This window comes from Lutjanus erythropterus, chromosome 3 (genome assembly GCF_056507025.1).
Source record: "Lutjanus erythropterus isolate fLutEry1 chromosome 3, fLutEry1.hap2, whole genome shotgun sequence".
Taxonomy (NCBI): Eukaryota; Metazoa; Chordata; class Actinopteri; order Lutjaniformes; family Lutjanidae; genus Lutjanus; species Lutjanus erythropterus.
In genome coordinates this window covers 31,147,736-31,164,765 of record NC_139319.1, presented here as the reverse complement: position 1 = coordinate 31,164,765, position 17,030 = coordinate 31,147,736, and the positions used below count along the sequence as shown (strand labels likewise).

Sequence of the window (17,030 nt, the reverse complement as noted above, 5' to 3'; positions counted from 1 at the left end):
TGGTTTGTACGTGATGCGCGGTCTTGCCTCCAAATACTACAGCAGTGTTCTTTGGCAGACATCAAAGTGTCGGTGTTTCATTCCATGGGGATTAGTGATGGTAGTGTGTGATAATGCCCCTGCCTGCTCGCTGAATTAAACGCCCATGGCTGGGCGCAGGTAGCGGGAGTCTAATGAACACGCACTCTTACAGGCTTTCATACATGGTGTATACACTGAACAATGAAACAAGATGCCGAACCAGACAGGAAAGATGTTAGAAACAGAGCAAGAGCATGCTGAAATTACTCAGCCTAATTAAAGAAAAGTTATTCATCTGTCATGATTAAACTGTGGACCAAATATCCAAGCAAACTCTCATCCCTTTCATCTGTCTTCTCGAAGAAAAAAAAAGCTGTATGTTGGTCAATGTCCACCGAGATCCGCAGTACATTGACTGTCCTTCACTCATCTCTCATCTTACACCCCCGTGGCAAATTGGATTTTTAAACGGCTCGTTTTTGATCATTCCCTCATACTCATAATTGACTGTGGTTTTCTCGCTCGCTGTCTGTTTTCCTCTCCTCCTCTCTTTCTCTCTGTCTCACCAGCAAACTCAATGAAACAAGAATTGGTTTAAAAAAAAAGTAAAAAAAAAAAAAAAAAGATCAGTCTCTATAGCAACTCTTGCCATGATTTGTACAAAGGACAAATGACAAGTGTTTAAAGGGCTGCAGGGCGTTTTAATGTTCAGTTTGTGCTTTCTCTCGTCGACTGAGAAGGTCTCGGGAGACAGCAGGAAAAACAGCCATGAAAGGAAAATTACAGAGAGAGACAGAGGGAGAGGGAGAGGCCGAGGGAGAGACAGCGATGGAAACTCGTCCTTGGTGATCAATGCATGTGCTATTGTCTGTTCTATTTCTTTGTCCACAAGGACGAAGGCGGTGGAGGAGGCAAGTGATGCACATGAACAGTGCTTCGGACACTTATACCAAATGCCTCACCACAAGCTTGGTATAAAAGTAACTGCTGCTGAAAGCATATAGCATTGTCTGTGTGTCCTACCTGTACAGGACATGTGGTATGTTGTCTGTATGAATATTTTGGGAAATTTCGAATGTGTCACCACTTTTTTTGGGTGAATCAAACACTTCAGGTCATTTCGTAGTTTCAGAGGAATCAATCCAGCCTGTTATAACTTGGATCTCATTTTTTTCATCACTTTGCAACTGTAAAATGTTCTGCTCAGTATATACTTTTCTCACAATAAAGGCCTAGTGTGGAAGATTTAGGGGGATTCTGCTGAATTTAGGGGATCTATTGGTAGAATATGGCAAAAATGGAATATAAGTTTGTTTTCATTAGTTGAAAATTACCTGAAAATAAGAATTATTGTGTTTTTGTTACCTCAGCATGAGCCCTTCATAAATACAGAGGGTGCAGGTCCTTTCCCATGGAGGCTGTCATGTTGGACCGCCATGTTTCCACAGAAGCCAAGCACGTTTCACAGCCAACATAGGTTCTCCTTCACACTTAGAAGCGGAGGGTGAGGTGAGTGGTATTCAGCTGATTCCAATCTGCAATCTCACGTTTAGATGCCAATAAATCCTATATACTGGTCCATTAATTACCAAATTATCAATTTTATCTCTATATAATGGGTGTATTTCAAAAAAACAAATGTTGGATAATATATTATTATAGGTTGTTTAAATTTCATATATTAATATTGGTATTGGCTTTAAATATCCAGTATCAGTCAGGCTAGATAATTTCGCCATCTATACTACCAGTTTGATTACAGTTGATTTCTTTTCACATCAGACTTCACTTCAGTGTGTGTTACTGTGTCTCTGTTGTCATATGCAGTGAAAATGATGCCCAAAACTACAAAAATCAAACCCAGGTTGTAATAATAATATAATCATAATAAAAATAATAATAATAAGACCATCAGATGTAGGATTTACTGCCATCTGCTGGTGAGGTTGATGACTGCAACCAAGTTTTGCTTCACCCTCCCCTTTCAAGAATCTAAGTGAATCTACAGTGTGATGAAACTCGCAAAAAAAAAAAAAAAATGTGAAAGGCCCCCTCTAGAGCCAGTGTTTTTTGTTTGTCTGTTCTGGGCTATTGTAGAAACATGGGGGCTCAACATGGCAGCCTTCTTGTCAGGGAACCCACTCCCTCTATAGATACAGTTGTATAAAGAGCTAATTCTAAGCTAAGGAAATTACAGCTACTCTTATTTTCAGATGAATTTACACTAATGAAAATATGCTTAAGAATATTGTCCATTTCTGCCAATGCATCCCAATAAATACTACACACTGGACCTTTAAATCCTAGCGTTTCAGCTGTTCTTCCATTTGTTTGGTTGGAAGTGACGACAGCCTAAGAGGTTGACAGGTTGTCACTAAAGTAACACTCTCACCTCCCATACCAAAAAAATACACCAAACAAGTCATTAAACCCTGTTATTTGATCCTACTTAGCCAGAGGTACAAGAGTGTAGAGTGCTTTGACTAGTGATGTGAAGCTTGATGTGATTTTTTTTTTCAGAAAAACAAAACAAAACATGTACATCAAGCCAAACTGTTGCCTGAATAAGAAAAAAGCGAATAAAAGAAAGAACTGTGAGCCTGTTAGGCCAAGTTAGAGGTGCTGTGGAAGTGTAACCTGCATCATTTATGTGATTATTTCTGCTCTTCATGGACTTTAAAATGTGTCTTGCTTACTGACAACAGTGTAATCCTCTCCTCTGTTTGTTGTCATGACATCCTCATCATTTGTCTGACGTGCTCCTTCAGTCTCCAGCCTGTCATTCACGGTCACTTCCTGCTTCTGGGATTTGGTTACTCTATATGTGTGTGTGTGTGTGTGTGTGTGTGTGTGTGTGTGTGTGTGTGTGTGTGTGTGTGTGTGTGTGTGTGTAGTGAGGCAGTTCAAGACAAGAGAGAGGGATGCAGACAGACAGATGGACAGAGACAGAAACACCTCGACAGAGACAAAGAGGTGACCTTTATTTGTCCTTGTGAACTGGTTTAACAGCACACGGTGGTAACGGAAAGAAAGGCACAGATAAGCATGGCAACAACAAGAGGAAGAGAGAGATAGTGAAAGAAGCAAAGATAAAGAAGGGCACACAGGAGAAGAAAAAAGAAAACACCAAACAAAACTGTCTTAGCAGCCAGACAAATACCTCTCTCCACCTGTAATCACCTCCTGCAGGTCAGCTTCTGCCTCGCCTCACCTCGACTCGCCACAATCCTCCAACTAACACAGAGCCAAGCCATCAAATGGCTATCTCTTCTCCTACCTCCCCTTCCCTCTTTTCTCTTCTTTCTCTTTACACAGACAGAAAAGACCTTGATGTTTTTCCAATAATTGGCAGCAGAGTTTGACTTTTTTTTTCTCTCCGTCCCCCCCTCCCTCTTTTTTTCTGTTTATCTTTTTTTTTCTCTCTCTCTCTCTCTCCCTCTTTCTCTTTTTGCTCTTCCTCTTCCTTTAGAGATGAATACTTGGCCTGGGATCAAAGGCAGACCCCAACCGGCCACTCTGGCCCCCACAAAGGGGCGTTGGGCGCTGGCATGGGGCCAGGGGCTGCACATGGCCACATAGCCGGGGACAAGCCATGCAGATGGGGCCTGCGGAGCCCTTGTCGCCTCCACCCCCACTCCCATGTACAAGAGGTCAGTGGCTGAAGTATCAGAGTGTGTGCTTCCTGTAAGATGATCCAGTCTGGTTCGACTGACTCCCTTTTGTTTCCATCTGTCTTTTTCTTACGTTTGTGTTTCTCTCAGCTGGTTTGTTTACTGCCTCAAACTACTATGACACTCCTCTTCTCTGACTTTCTGTGTTCTTCTTTGCTGTTCCAGATCCGAGAAAGACTGGCGGCCTATGCAGCAGGGAAAGAACAGCTGAGGTAAACATCTCACCCCGCGAACAGAGCTGTGTTTAAATGTTTGAGGAGACCCGACTAGAGTTTAGTCGAACACTTCCCTCTCCCCTCAACGGCCCTTGTTTAAATATATAAGCGCTACAGCCAAGTCCGATGTCTCCAAAGCCAGTACAAATAAATTGAGGTGGAGGACACAAAAAGTGGGATAGATAAAACAAATGAACAAGCCCTCGTAGTCCAAATATATATGCAACACCCAGCTTGCATTTCAACTCCTTCAACTGACATGTTTGCAGAATTTCTCCGAGGACAGCCAAGATGATGTTACTGAGCGAGAACAGGATGGTTGGACTCTTGAATTACAGACCAATTGTGACTCACTTCGTTAAATTGTAACAAGTCATGTGAAAAGACCACAGTGAGAACCTTCTTTTCTCACTTTGCACGTCAGAAAACATCCTCTCTGTCAGAACCTTGCTTATAAATTTCCAATATAGATCTCATCTGTATTGCAGTTGCAGTGTTGCAACCTATAGGCCTAAGAAGACACAGTATACACTGAGATGGGAGGTAACTAAGTACAAATACTTAATTTCTGTACTTAAGTAGATTTTTCAGGTCTGAACTTTACTTGAGTTTTATTTTTCTGACAACTTTATACTCTAAATCCCTATATTTTAACACAAATATCTGTACTTTATACTCCTTACATTTTTACCTCAAGTTTTAATGTGTTTGAGGGGCATTATTGATTATTTAAATTTCTTTGTCATTGCACACTGCCTTCCCAACAACAAAGCCAATATCAACCTGTGACAATAAAACTGGGAAGAGACAATTCCTTATCACTGCATATCACATATGACAGACATAACAAGAGCTGAAGTTGAAAATGTTACATCTTTTATGACATAAAAGACGAAAATGACGTATTAAGGCCAAAAGTGATGTAACAAGACAAAAAAGATATAACAAGACCAAAGAGTAGGTTAGGTTGGTGTGGTCATTGGAGTCTTTTTGTACATTTGAATGTATGCTTAAGTAAAGGATATGTGTAGTTTTGCCCCATCTGAGTTTACAACATATAGACTTGTGAGTCCCTGGGCATACCAATCTTTCCCTTTATCATACACTGTAAGGTCCTTACGAGGATTAATCAAACGGTTCTTGATCAGATTGTTCATTCATTTGTTAAATAAAATGCACAGTTTATGTGTCATACTGCTGAAATGTCTAAAAAACAGCAAAAACATCCAGGACGTAAAGGAGCAGACATAAATTTTTGAGAGAGAAAAAAAGACAACAGCAGTATTTTTCCACACTCTGCATGCTGTCATGCATGAATCCCCGGCTTCGGCCATATGTTTAAGATTAGATGTACTTTTTTGTTAGACGAGAACACAGTCAACAAAGTTCTACTGGTTCCCCGCTGGTCATGAATCAACTGGGCTCTGTCCACACCCTCTCTTTGTGGTCTTAATTCTATTAAATACTATGATAACAGTAATCATATGTGTGAAGAATAACACAGCGTTTTTAGTATAAATGGTGGTGTGAATTATATTCTTCTGAATGTTAACTGACACACAGTATGTGGATAACCTGAGAAGAACAGGATGACATGACTTTAGTGATAATATATGGCAATTTCTTCCTCTCTCTCTATCTCTTTCTGTTTTTACTTTAACCTCTTGCTCTACTAAAGCAGCTCAGTTGTGCTGCCAAACTGCAGTGAGGTTTTCATTTTGTATGAAGCCTCTATGAATGGAAATTGCAAATTATTAAAATGATTCTCATCCAAACTTTAAAGTTGCATTCATTAAATTATTGTCCACTAGGGGGCAGCAGATCAAGCTGGAAACACATATTGTCACCACTTCATAAAGTTGTTGGTTAACATGTCAGCAAATAAGCAGTTAGCAAACAACCACAGAGCAACATTAGATTTAATTTGAAGCCATGTCTCTATTCACATGACAAGTCGAATATTCACTATTGTTTTCAGCAACACAGTATGGCTGAATGCTAAATGGGTCACTGAGTTCACTAGCTAGCATCTGTTCTCTGTTTGGTTCTTTGGAGGTTGTAATCGGTCAGTTTATTAGAACCTTTTACGCTGAAACTATCTGCCTGCTGCTGCTGAGTGCAGGTCGAAAAACCACAACAATGACCAACTGAAAGGTGCTACAGCAGTCTGAGGACTTCAACAGGATGACAAATAATGTGGTAATTATCTGTTGGTTTTTAAAGTTGATTTTATAAAGATAGATGCCACGTCTCCACTTCCTCCCAGTGTTCAAAAGTGAAACCCAAATGTCCTGGATACAGGCACCGTCATATTGCACTGATGATGTAACTTGTAGCCAGAGTCTGTGCAGTAGTGATCGAGGTTGGAGCCACAGTATTGAGCAGGGCTTAGCTGTCAATCATGACGTGAAACCCCCTTTTAATCAATGTGACAAGCCAGAGGGTTTGTTACACAGAACCATCTGGGAAATCATCCTTAGAAACTGCTTGTAAAAGGGTTGGCACTTTCTAAAGATACTGGTGGTTGGCGGCGATTGGATGGACTGTCTGTATCCGATCAAATTCTTGCCAAAGCTGGTAAAAAGAAAAGCAAAAAAAAAAACTTTTCCATCAAGAAAATCAGGTGATCTTGCGAATCCAGCTGCCTCACTTGGTAATCTTTTTAAAAAATTAAAAATTAGTTAAAATAAACTCATCAGAAAAATAAGCACTTGAGCAAACATCAGCGTGACAAGGACAACTTAAAATGACAGAAATCATGTTAGAGAAAAATGTATTCAATGTATACATGGATGTTTTCAGCCCATGACCAAACATGTAGGGGAAGGGATTTATGACCCAATGGTTATTACTAGTGACTCCTTTCACATTACATTTAGTCATTTGATTGTTTTTATAATAATTTTGATTGGCGAAGCTTTAAAACGATACTTTCCCAATCAGTTATTAAAGACATGTGCCCAATAGACTTGACATGTAGGTATAGAATGTTTGTAGTTTCCTCCATTATTGAGTGTAGAGGTCAGTGGTCAGCAAAGATTTATTTTACATACAGTGGATTCCAATAGTGACAGGTTTTCAGAGTAGAAAAAGTAACAAAAATGTCCAAGATATCTTTCCAGCAGCACAATCCACTTTTCTGCTATTATCATTACTTTTTTTATATTCAGCATTTTTCAAAAAATATGGTTACAAGCAGTGCTACAGCCTCAATCCACAAGACCCTGTTGAACTTGTGAACAGGCACTGGTTAGCAGACTAGAAACATCGACCCCTGCTCTTCCATTAGTCTGAACCTTTCTGTATTAGCTCCCTCATTGACCACCCTATTGCAGCTTGTTTCTGACCTGTTTGCTTTCCTGGAGTCCTGTTGTATTTTAATGAATTCCTCCCAGGTAGTTCACTCAAACTGTTGCTTCCTCTACAAACAAGACAGTTAGGTTTTTTTCACTTCTTTTAATCTTCAGTAAATGTGTAACTCTAAACTTTTTTGGAATTCTAATCTTTTAGCCATATTGGTAGTGTTGTAGGGATGGCAATTTTGGTTTGTGACATTTCCATCAGCCTTACCTATACTTGTGTTAAAGTTCCCAGGCATGTTTTAAAGTATGATTGATATTTTGTTCAGTATTGTTTCCCCCATAAAATATAAAAAAGGGTGGGCTGGTGACCAGTGAAATAGCAGTGTACATTGAGATGGCAAGCGTTAGCTTTAGAAGAAAACATCAAAGAGATTTAGCCATACGTATTTGAGCCTCGGATGAGGAGTCTGTTGTGCACCAAAATCGATGACTAGCTGACATGTCAACATGTTTATGTTGTTGGTTGGCTTGTTTGCATGTAACTAGTAATGTCTGAATCAGCTAATGCTAACTCTCTGTCTCTCTGTACTGATCACTCTGCACTGAAGGTTTCAGGTGTCTTTGTCGGTTGCATTTGCATATTAGACAGCAATAAGCTTTTGTATTTGTGAAGCATCAAATCTAGCTTGTCCAAGTACGTGCAAATTTCAGATTTGAGTTGAAGTGCACTGACACCTCTATTAAGAATATAGCCTTTCCACCTCTATAAGTTAGAGAGGTACTCAAGTTCATACTAGATGCCAATAAATCTTACACACTGGTCCTTTAAGTCAGTGAGTGATCTAAAAAGAGCAGTTCCCTAAGATATACAAAACAGTATTTGAGATCTCTGTGTTGCAGAACTGTAGCTAGGAGTTTTTCGTAGCTTTTTTAATATTCCATTGTTTAAACTTGTCATTATTAGAATCAATTTAAACAAACATGAATCAAAGCTAACTACAGTCTCTGCGGACTATAAAGCAGCAACCTCCAAACCTATTACTGCTACTTTTCAAGCTGACAAGGGGTGAGTGGTATTGGATGGAGTATTACTGTAACTGCCTCTTGATGTATGGATACAGCCAAAAAATAAGATAGAACTATAACCACTTTTGACATAATCTGATCATTGCCAGGCTACATAACTGCAACAAATATGCCTAATGTCATGCAATGAATGTGAACCAAGAAACGAAATGCTACCAGTAATTACACTACCGAGAGACAGAGATCTGGAGAGATGTCATTTTCCTGATCCTTTTTCTGGCTCAAATTAAGGACATGCATTTGAAAATTATTTGATTTCCAGTTGCTTTCAAAAGACTTGATCAAAGTATCACTATGTTAAAAACATAGGTCTCTGTGAGTAGATCCACTGTACTGTATATACAGCTCAGGTAATGCTAACCCCCTGCCGTGAAGAGGTAAATAAAGCCAACTAAATAAAACGACATGACAGACTTAATATGACCACTATGGAAAAAGCAGTTACTTCCAGCTCAGATAATGGCCCACTTAACACAGAAAGCTTACTAATTAAAAGAGCAGGAAAAAATGATAATGCAGTTACCTAAATAGGGTCAACTGGTTGGCTGTTTAGTTTCAGTGGTAACTTCTTGGCTGTTAGAAAATTATGAGCAAAGAAGTCTGATGTTGTTTTTCTGTAATAATGGGCATTATTTTCACTTTTATGTGTTCCTCCTACAGAGAAAATAGGCCTGATCTCTCCCTTTGTGGTTGCTCCAACTGCTCACTTCCACCACCCACACAACACATTTTCCCAGGCAACAATGTTCCTCCAAAGTTTACACACAATAAATAACGATATGCCCAAAGCAGTTAGCAGTGGCCCCGCTCTCCGTTTCCTGGCTGGAGTTGAAATGAAATGGTAATTTTGACTTGAGGAGGATTTCAAAGGGATGGCCTCTACTTTTCATCTTGGTGCATACCACGAGCTCGCCGACACATTCACGCTGGGATTTGAGAAAAAAAAAAGGAGAGGAGTGAAAAAAAGCAGAATTTTTAAGTTTTTCTATGAACTTCCTTCTTTCTTTTTTCTGCCATCTCCCCACAGAAAAAGAGATGTAACGCTGCCGAGATCTCTCCCCCAGATGGACAGCATTTATATAAACAACCAGCCCCGGTTCAGGGAGCATTTGATTGATGTGTCATTGTCTAAAGATTGTTTCCAGGCATTTGAATAGATAATTCAGAGTATTTGATGTAGACATTTTTCTTCAAAGGTCAGTTGTGGGGGTAGAGCAGGGGTGTCCTCTATCTCCCTTGCTATTTTTGCATCCAAGGCTCCAACCAGCCTGCCTGCTTTTCACAGGGGAGATTGACTGACACTTGAATCGTCCTTCTGCTGAAGATTACAAGGTGCTTTCCAAAACTCCATCTGAGATCTCCTCGCTAGCTCTGTTATGCAAAATACCTTTGTCTCAAACAAAAGACCATAACACTGCTGTGGATGTGTCCTGTGCCTATTTGTTGTCTAGGTCGGCCTGCAGCGAGATTGGAGGGAGACCAAAGATGCAGAGGAAGGATTGGCCAGGAACTCCATTATCTCTGGAACAAGGGAGGAGAAATGGATTAAAACACCCCAAACAAGGTCTGTCACACATCAGCAGCTCTCCTCCTATGTATATAGCAACTTACACTACGGCAAATCCACTCCGGAAATCAAAACAGCCTCCCACTTTGTACAGTATCTTATTTCCTACATCACAGCTCTGCCTGCGCTGACCCAGCAGCCGCAGCAATATCGAGGGTCCACTTTCCCCGAGTCTGCTGATCACATTCCATTGTCAGTCAGCCATGAGGGAGGCGTCTGGGTGACAAAAGCAGAGTGTGAAAAAAACTAAAAAAAACACTGTGGTGTCTTCATTATCTCCTAGCTCCGCGGCCCGTGAACGAGGCCAGGGTTAATTGCTGTTGATTAGACGTCAGTACGCATGGCTGAGTGAGCCTACAGATCTCACTGAGGGGGCCACAGAGGGAGAAGAGGAAAGGATGAGGTCGCTCACAGACAATGATGTGAAATCAGTGTCAAGTGCTCCTCCTCGGTGGGTTTAGCTGGTTGGTAGGCAGATAAGAAACGAAGATGGGGCAACATGTAGATGTGTTTTATCTGCTTAAATGAGGAATTGTATTCAAAATTGAGGCGGAAAACCTATCATACCATAGAGAAAAGAAGGTAACCATGTTGATAAAATAATACTCAAACATACTGGATTACTTTGTATGATGTGTCTCAGTTAATCATTTATTTACATATCAATCGCTGTTTCAGTTTACATTGGTCTGCTGCTCTCTTGGTCGGTCCACCTTGGGTCCGTACTGAAATATCGCAGAAATATTAAACGGATTATCACGAAATGTTGATTAGATCTCCATGGTGCCCAGAGGATGAATGCTAATGAGCAGTGTTGGGGTGTAGTTAACAACATGTAGTCCAATTATTAATTAATTATTAATTGTGTGGTATATTTTAGTTTAGGTAGTTAATACATACACATTCAAAGTATTTTCATGACGTTCTGTCTGTGTGTGTAGTAAAGAATAGGTCTGTTGCTGAATAGTTGGGCTTATGGAGTTCAGCGTGCCAAGATGTCGCCATAATGTTAAAAACTATGGCTATACTGCACGCCTCTGGTATCTGATAAGAATAATTGCATAAAATGTGAATGTGGATTCATATTACAAAAATGTTTCCCCCCCACCATACACTGTCATGTATGAAAAGACCCAAAATGAACACTGCAAGCTGATCACTGTCGGTTTAAACAGTACTTGTGTAGGAAAGATCATGTGCCAAGGTTTTTGATCCATACATGGTTGATCACTGTAACTGTGATCACTTACAGAGTTTTCTACTGAATAACTGAATCTTAACTGATGGTGCATAAATACATACTGATTTTCTAACATAAGCTCCCAGTTGTGTGAGATGTAAACCACACTTTAGACTGTTGCTAGTAAATAATGTCTGTCTCCGTTTGTGTGTAATATATAAACAAGGCCCTTGGTTAACCCTGGGTTATATTTGTCTTTAATGTGTGATTTTTATCGCTCTGTTTGTCTTGTAGCCAAAATAATAACAAAAATAGGGGCGCTTAGATAGGAGCAGGAGTGACTGGCAGACAAGGCCGGGCAGGACATTGTAACCTTCACACTGTTTGCAGACTGAGAGCTCGCTTTGTTTAAATCTCCCAGATCAAAGGGTGCAATGCAAATTCCTGCAGCTTCCACGCCACCATTTGATGTTTCGTGGAGCCAAATTATTGTGGTGATTACAGTAGCTGTACACAACCGGTGAAGCAGGCCAAACAAGGGTCCTTGTTGTGACTCTCAATTAGTGGTGTGACATCTCAACACCCAACGTCTGAGAGGCATCCCACAATAAGAGAGGCTGTTTGGGCTGATAAAGTGATTTGGCTTGGTGGGGTCCTTTCATCTGCACCGACAGTGGGGTATTTGAGGCTTCTGGGTATTCTCTCTGCACATCCTCACACCTCCCCGCATTGTGACAATAGTGCCACTGCGTTCAGCGTTTCAAAGAGGCTATAGGCCGACTGCACTGTGAACAACTTCAGCTCAGTCCATTGTCATATAGAAGCGTTACCATGACTTGGAGAAATTTGCGAGGATATACGGTAAAACTTTATAATACACAAGTTAACAGTTACTTTACTCTCACTGAAATTGTAATTAATTATATTTATTGATTATGAGTAATGCTATATTTTATAGTATTTTATCATAAGTTTGTGTAATATGAAATAATTACCATTAACACTTTGTTAATGATGATGATGATGATGATGCTAATACCTTACAACATTACGCTGCATTTCATTAAACTACAAAACATTGTGCTACATTAGGTTATGTTACATTAGGTTAGGCATCACCTTTACCAAAACCTACCTAAGTATTTTGTGTCGCCTAAACCTACTCTAGTAATTTTTACCTGGACATCCCAAAATTTAAAATCCATATTTTTCCAATTACCTGTTGTGCAATTCATCCATCTAGATTCTTTTGGTCCGAGTTTCATGGTTTTAGAGATGTCTGCTTTCTCTCCAGTATAATGGGACTCTATGGCATTTGGCTTGTGGTGCTCAAACTGAACTGTGAGCAGTTTCATGGAGGAAAATCTTTCTTTCTGCAGTTGAATCTACGGGAACTACTTTCTTTCTACTTTCTTTCTTTCTTTCTTTTTGGCACTTTGAGGACCACAAGCTGTGTGCCATTTAGTCCCATTATACATGACATCTCCACAGCTGATATTTCCAAAACTTAGCAACTCACACAAAATGATCTAAATGGATAAACAGTGCTAGTGTTAAGAAGAAAAGCACATATTTTTGATTTGGGGGTGAACTGTCCCTGCACATCCAAAGCTGATTTTAACAGCATCAGTTTGAAGTGTAGGCAACTGATGAAGCCGCCTAATTGGATTAGTTGGGAGTAAGAATCTGTTGTCTATAAACATTATCTGGCTGGTTTTAAAGTTGCAACTAATGTTTAGAATACTTTATAAATGGTTAATAAATACCATGAAGTGCATCTACAAACATTATTTAGATGTCCATTACAAGTTGCAACTGCTTTTTATAAAACTCTTCTTTATTCTAAACTAATTCTTTATAAAGCACATATAAACATTATTAGAATGTTTGTTAACAGTTAGATAACTATTAACTAAAGTTTAAATTAACTATCATTTTACCATTTATTAATGATGGTTTCCATAAAGTGTTACCAGATACCGGCATGTGAGGATAAAAATAAAAATACAATCGTATACATTATTTTATCAGCTTGTGGCTCTGTCTTTCATTTCCCCAGAACAGATATTGGATATCACACCATTAGCAGTATTCGGATGTTGTCTGAATATTCAAACACTCAGCCATCTCTGAAGTTGACGACGCAGGCGTTATTTTTTGTTTGTGTGTTACTGAAAGCCACAGTGAGTTGAAAGGATAACTTTGCCTGTGGGAAGGACAGAGCACCAGAGGATCAGGTTCAGCTGTATTTCTGATAACACTTTGCATTCTGCAGGCGCCAGTGACAGCTCTGATGCCTCATGTTTGATTGTCTCTTTCATGTTTTCCTCCTGCCTTCAGTATAAGCAGCCAGGCCGGGGTGGAGGTGAAGCGATGGCGAGCGGACTACAGCAGTGGAGAGAGATTGAGATGTGATGTGTTTCTGCCAAGGTGATGGACAGGGGCACTGGAAGGATGTTGGTTTTCAGACACTCCAGGCTGTCTCTTATGTGTAACAGAGAGTTGCAAAAGGCCCTGGCAGTGCAACAATGTCAGGTGCAATTAGTATCATGACAGGAATCTTTCATTGTGGAGTGATACTGGATGTGCTGGAGCATTTGAAACCATTAACCTGTTAGAGGAAAGCAGTTTCTCATTTTCATGATGTTTCAGAGAAAGGGTTACTGCTGAAAGCCTGGAATAATAGACCATCTTTTTTCTTATTGTCAAAAAATCCTGTGAAAAAAACAAACTAACAATAATTGATTCAGCAAACAAATATTGTCCATGTAACAAAAACCTGATATACAGTTCCCCTCTGTGCCACAGAGCTCCATTTTTGTCCAAAAACTGTTAAAAATATAAATGACCCACACTGTTGCACTGGCTAACATTCACACAGCCTTTGTAAGTCAGTCTCATACACACTGTTGTAGTGCCTTAAAGGAACAGTTCACCCCCAAATCAAAACCACATATTTTTCCACTTGCCTGTAGTGCTATTTATCCATCTCAATAGTTTTTCTGTGAGTTGCCAAGTTTTATAGAGATATGGACCATAGAGATGTCTGCCTTCTCTCAAATGTAATGGGACCAAATGGCACTCAGCTTGTGCTGATCAAAAAATCAAAAAAAACATTTGAAAGTTTGAATTCCACTGAGTCTCTCCACAAGTCATGATCGTGTTACTCAAGATACTCAAGATCCACAGACATTGTTGTGAGCAGTTTCTAGTAGAAGAAAACAGTAGTTCAGGTAGATTCCGCAAAAGTACAACAAGGTCTGTTACTGGTTACTCAGTTATCTTAAGTAACCAGGTCATGCTTTCTGAGAAGAGACATTGCTTTTGAATTTTTCAAATGTATTTTTTCATGGTTTGAGCACCACAAGTGGAGTGTCATTTAGTGTCATTGTATTCAAGAGAAGGCAGACATTTCTACAGCAGATAATCTCCAAAACTCAGCAAATCACACCAAAACAATCTATATGAATAAACAGCACTACTGGCCAGAGGAACATATGTGTATATATATATATATATATATATATATATATATATATATATATATATATATATATATATATATATATATATATATATATATATATACATATATATATATATTATTTTTTATGTTTTTTGAGGGAGAAATGCCCCTTCAACAGACACTGTGGTCTGCAAACTTTTTGAGTTGTGACCCCTGTGAAAATCAAGTTGTTGTTTGCAGCCCCACACCCCTCTGCTCGAGACTCTTACTGAATAACATGCAACAGTAACTAAACTCACATTACATCGCTGGTACAGGTGTTGTAATGTTCACTTTTCACTACTCACCTAACAAATGTTTTATTTCTTCCTATTTTTCCCTAATTTAAAAACAAACAAAGTATGTATTTATGACCCATTTATTACAGTTTAAGCCTTCAGCAGGAATGAATGGGCTCGGGGCTGAGTGCCACAGACAAGCTGGGGAAGTCGGAAAGCAGTGGTGGACTAAAAAATACACCACCTATAAGTTGTAATGCATTTATAGTTCCAATCCATAGTTTAAAATAAAATTCTTTTATTGCTAATTTAAAATACAACAACTACTACACCTCTGTAATAAATACACACTGGGAATGTTTTCACCACATATAGGCAGGTAGAGGTCAAATCATTTTTTAGCAGGTAGAGCTGTCTATATAGAAATTTATCATGTTTTGGCCACTGGAAGGCACCCTAGAGGACACTTAATCATACTTCATCTACCACAGGGGCATCCAAGAGGGCACTTTGTGTCATTTTTTCAAACATGGGGGGACCAGGGGGGCGGTGGACCCCGCTTGAGTCCACCACAGTTGGAAAGTATTGATTTACACTCTGGTTTTGTTAAAATGGGATTTACTGACAGAAAGGAAATACAGAATTATTGTCAGCCTTACTCTGGCTGTACATGCATGTAAATGCTGTGATTGTAAGCTCAAACACAGGGCGAAGTTCATCATTCTTTCTTTGAGGTCAGCACTATCAGGCACATTTGAATCTCTGAGGCCTGCAAGAGCAAGTTTAAAAACCTGCACTGTCCTGTTCCTATAGCTTTATTCCTCTCTGTGCAGGGCATTGTGTTGACCTGGAAACAGCTATTCACTGCTGTGAGAAAGAGGCCCCTGAAACGCTCCTTCTCACTAAGAGAAACATATAACAGTATTAGATCTAGTTTAATTACACAGGGGCTTGCGGATGGGCCCCTCTTTTCTCTCGGCGGTGAAAATGCTTAGCGTTTGTTGTCGGTTCAAGGCTCTCTAAAGGATGTGCTGGCATGTGTAGGGTTCTGGCAGAGAGGAAACTTGCGGTGGGGGGGTGAACTGTTATTGTTTGAAAAGCGTGTAAGCGGCCTTCACAACACCGCATCCACGGAAATGAAGCAAAGACAGAGAGAGAGAGGGAGAGAAAGAGGCAGAGAGAGAGCAAGAAAGGAAAAAAAAAAAACTCTCGCGCAGCTTTGACTGACGACTTAACAGGCGAAACCGAATTTGTCTTTTGCCGGGAGATGTCAGATGCCTTGCCAGTGAGAGAGAGAGATGGAAAGAGGGAGAGAAAAAGCACACCACAGAATCTCTCCTGCGTCTTTTTCGCCCTCTCTTTTCTCCTCCGGTTTAAGACGGCTCGGTGAATGCAACAACATCAAAGGCCCAGCACTCAGAATGTACATTGTTGTTCCAGTAACCACATGAAACAGAAAGGGAGAGATGGAGAAAGGCTGGGAGAGATGGAGCAAGTTTTTTTTTCCTCTTTCTTTCCTTGTACATAAATAGGGAGCTATGGAGGGAATCGGTTTAGAAACGGTAGAAGATTAACTCTTTTATCTCTTCATTTCAAACGTCCCCCGTATCCACATCCTCCACATGCTAACCACTGTCAGGATCTTCATGCCTGACCAACACCACTACAAAGCAGAGGTGTCTCCTGTATTAGGACACGTATGACTCCTCCACAAACAGAGCTGATGAGAGGAGAAATGGAGCCGAGGAGGAGGTTTATGTAGCGTCAGTCCTGACTCATTGTCATTAAGAAAGCTCTCTGTAATCGCAGCTAAACTTAGAAAGCTGCCACAGACATTCCACATGTGTGTAAAAGAGGAACATAACGAAACAGTCCTGAACTTGTGCCTCGACGTAACCAACCGGCTTTATTCATGCCTGCCCTTATCTTTACACAGAGACCACCCAGGAGCAACAAGTCAGCTCTCACCTTTAGTCTGTGTGTGTGTGTGTGTGTGTGTGTGTGTATGTGTGTGTGTGTGTGTGTGTGTGCGAGCTTTGTACTTTATAAGCACAAGTGTACGCCTGTGTCTGTATACAGTCTTGTGTGAGTGTGTGTGTGTGTGTGTGTGTTTGTGTGTGTGTGTGCGCGCGTGTGTGTGTGTGCATGCGTCTGTGAATGAATGTGTTTTCTGTGTATGTGTGTGCTTCTACCTCCCACCATCTGGGCCCTGTTTGGAGAGATTTTCTGTAAAAATCACAGTCA

The 17,030-nt window shown here is 40.1% G+C and overlaps 1 protein-coding gene across 1 annotated transcript in view; it reads left to right on the top strand.

Moving 5' to 3' along the window:
- The window catches only part of LOC146330283 (uncharacterized), a 41,398-nt gene extending 31,261 nt beyond the window's left edge, over positions 1 to 10,137 (top strand). The window contains exons 3-5 of the mRNA XM_084715806.1: positions 3,491 to 3,671; positions 3,858 to 3,904; positions 9,747 to 10,137. Of these exons, the coding sequence (XP_084571932.1) occupies positions 3,491 to 3,671; positions 3,858 to 3,904; positions 9,747 to 9,993 (475 nt within the window). The 3' untranslated portion in view covers positions 9,994 to 10,137. The remainder of the gene's footprint in view (positions 1 to 3,490; positions 3,672 to 3,857; positions 3,905 to 9,746) is intronic.
- The last annotated feature ends 6,893 nt before the right edge of the window (positions 10,138 to 17,030 follow it).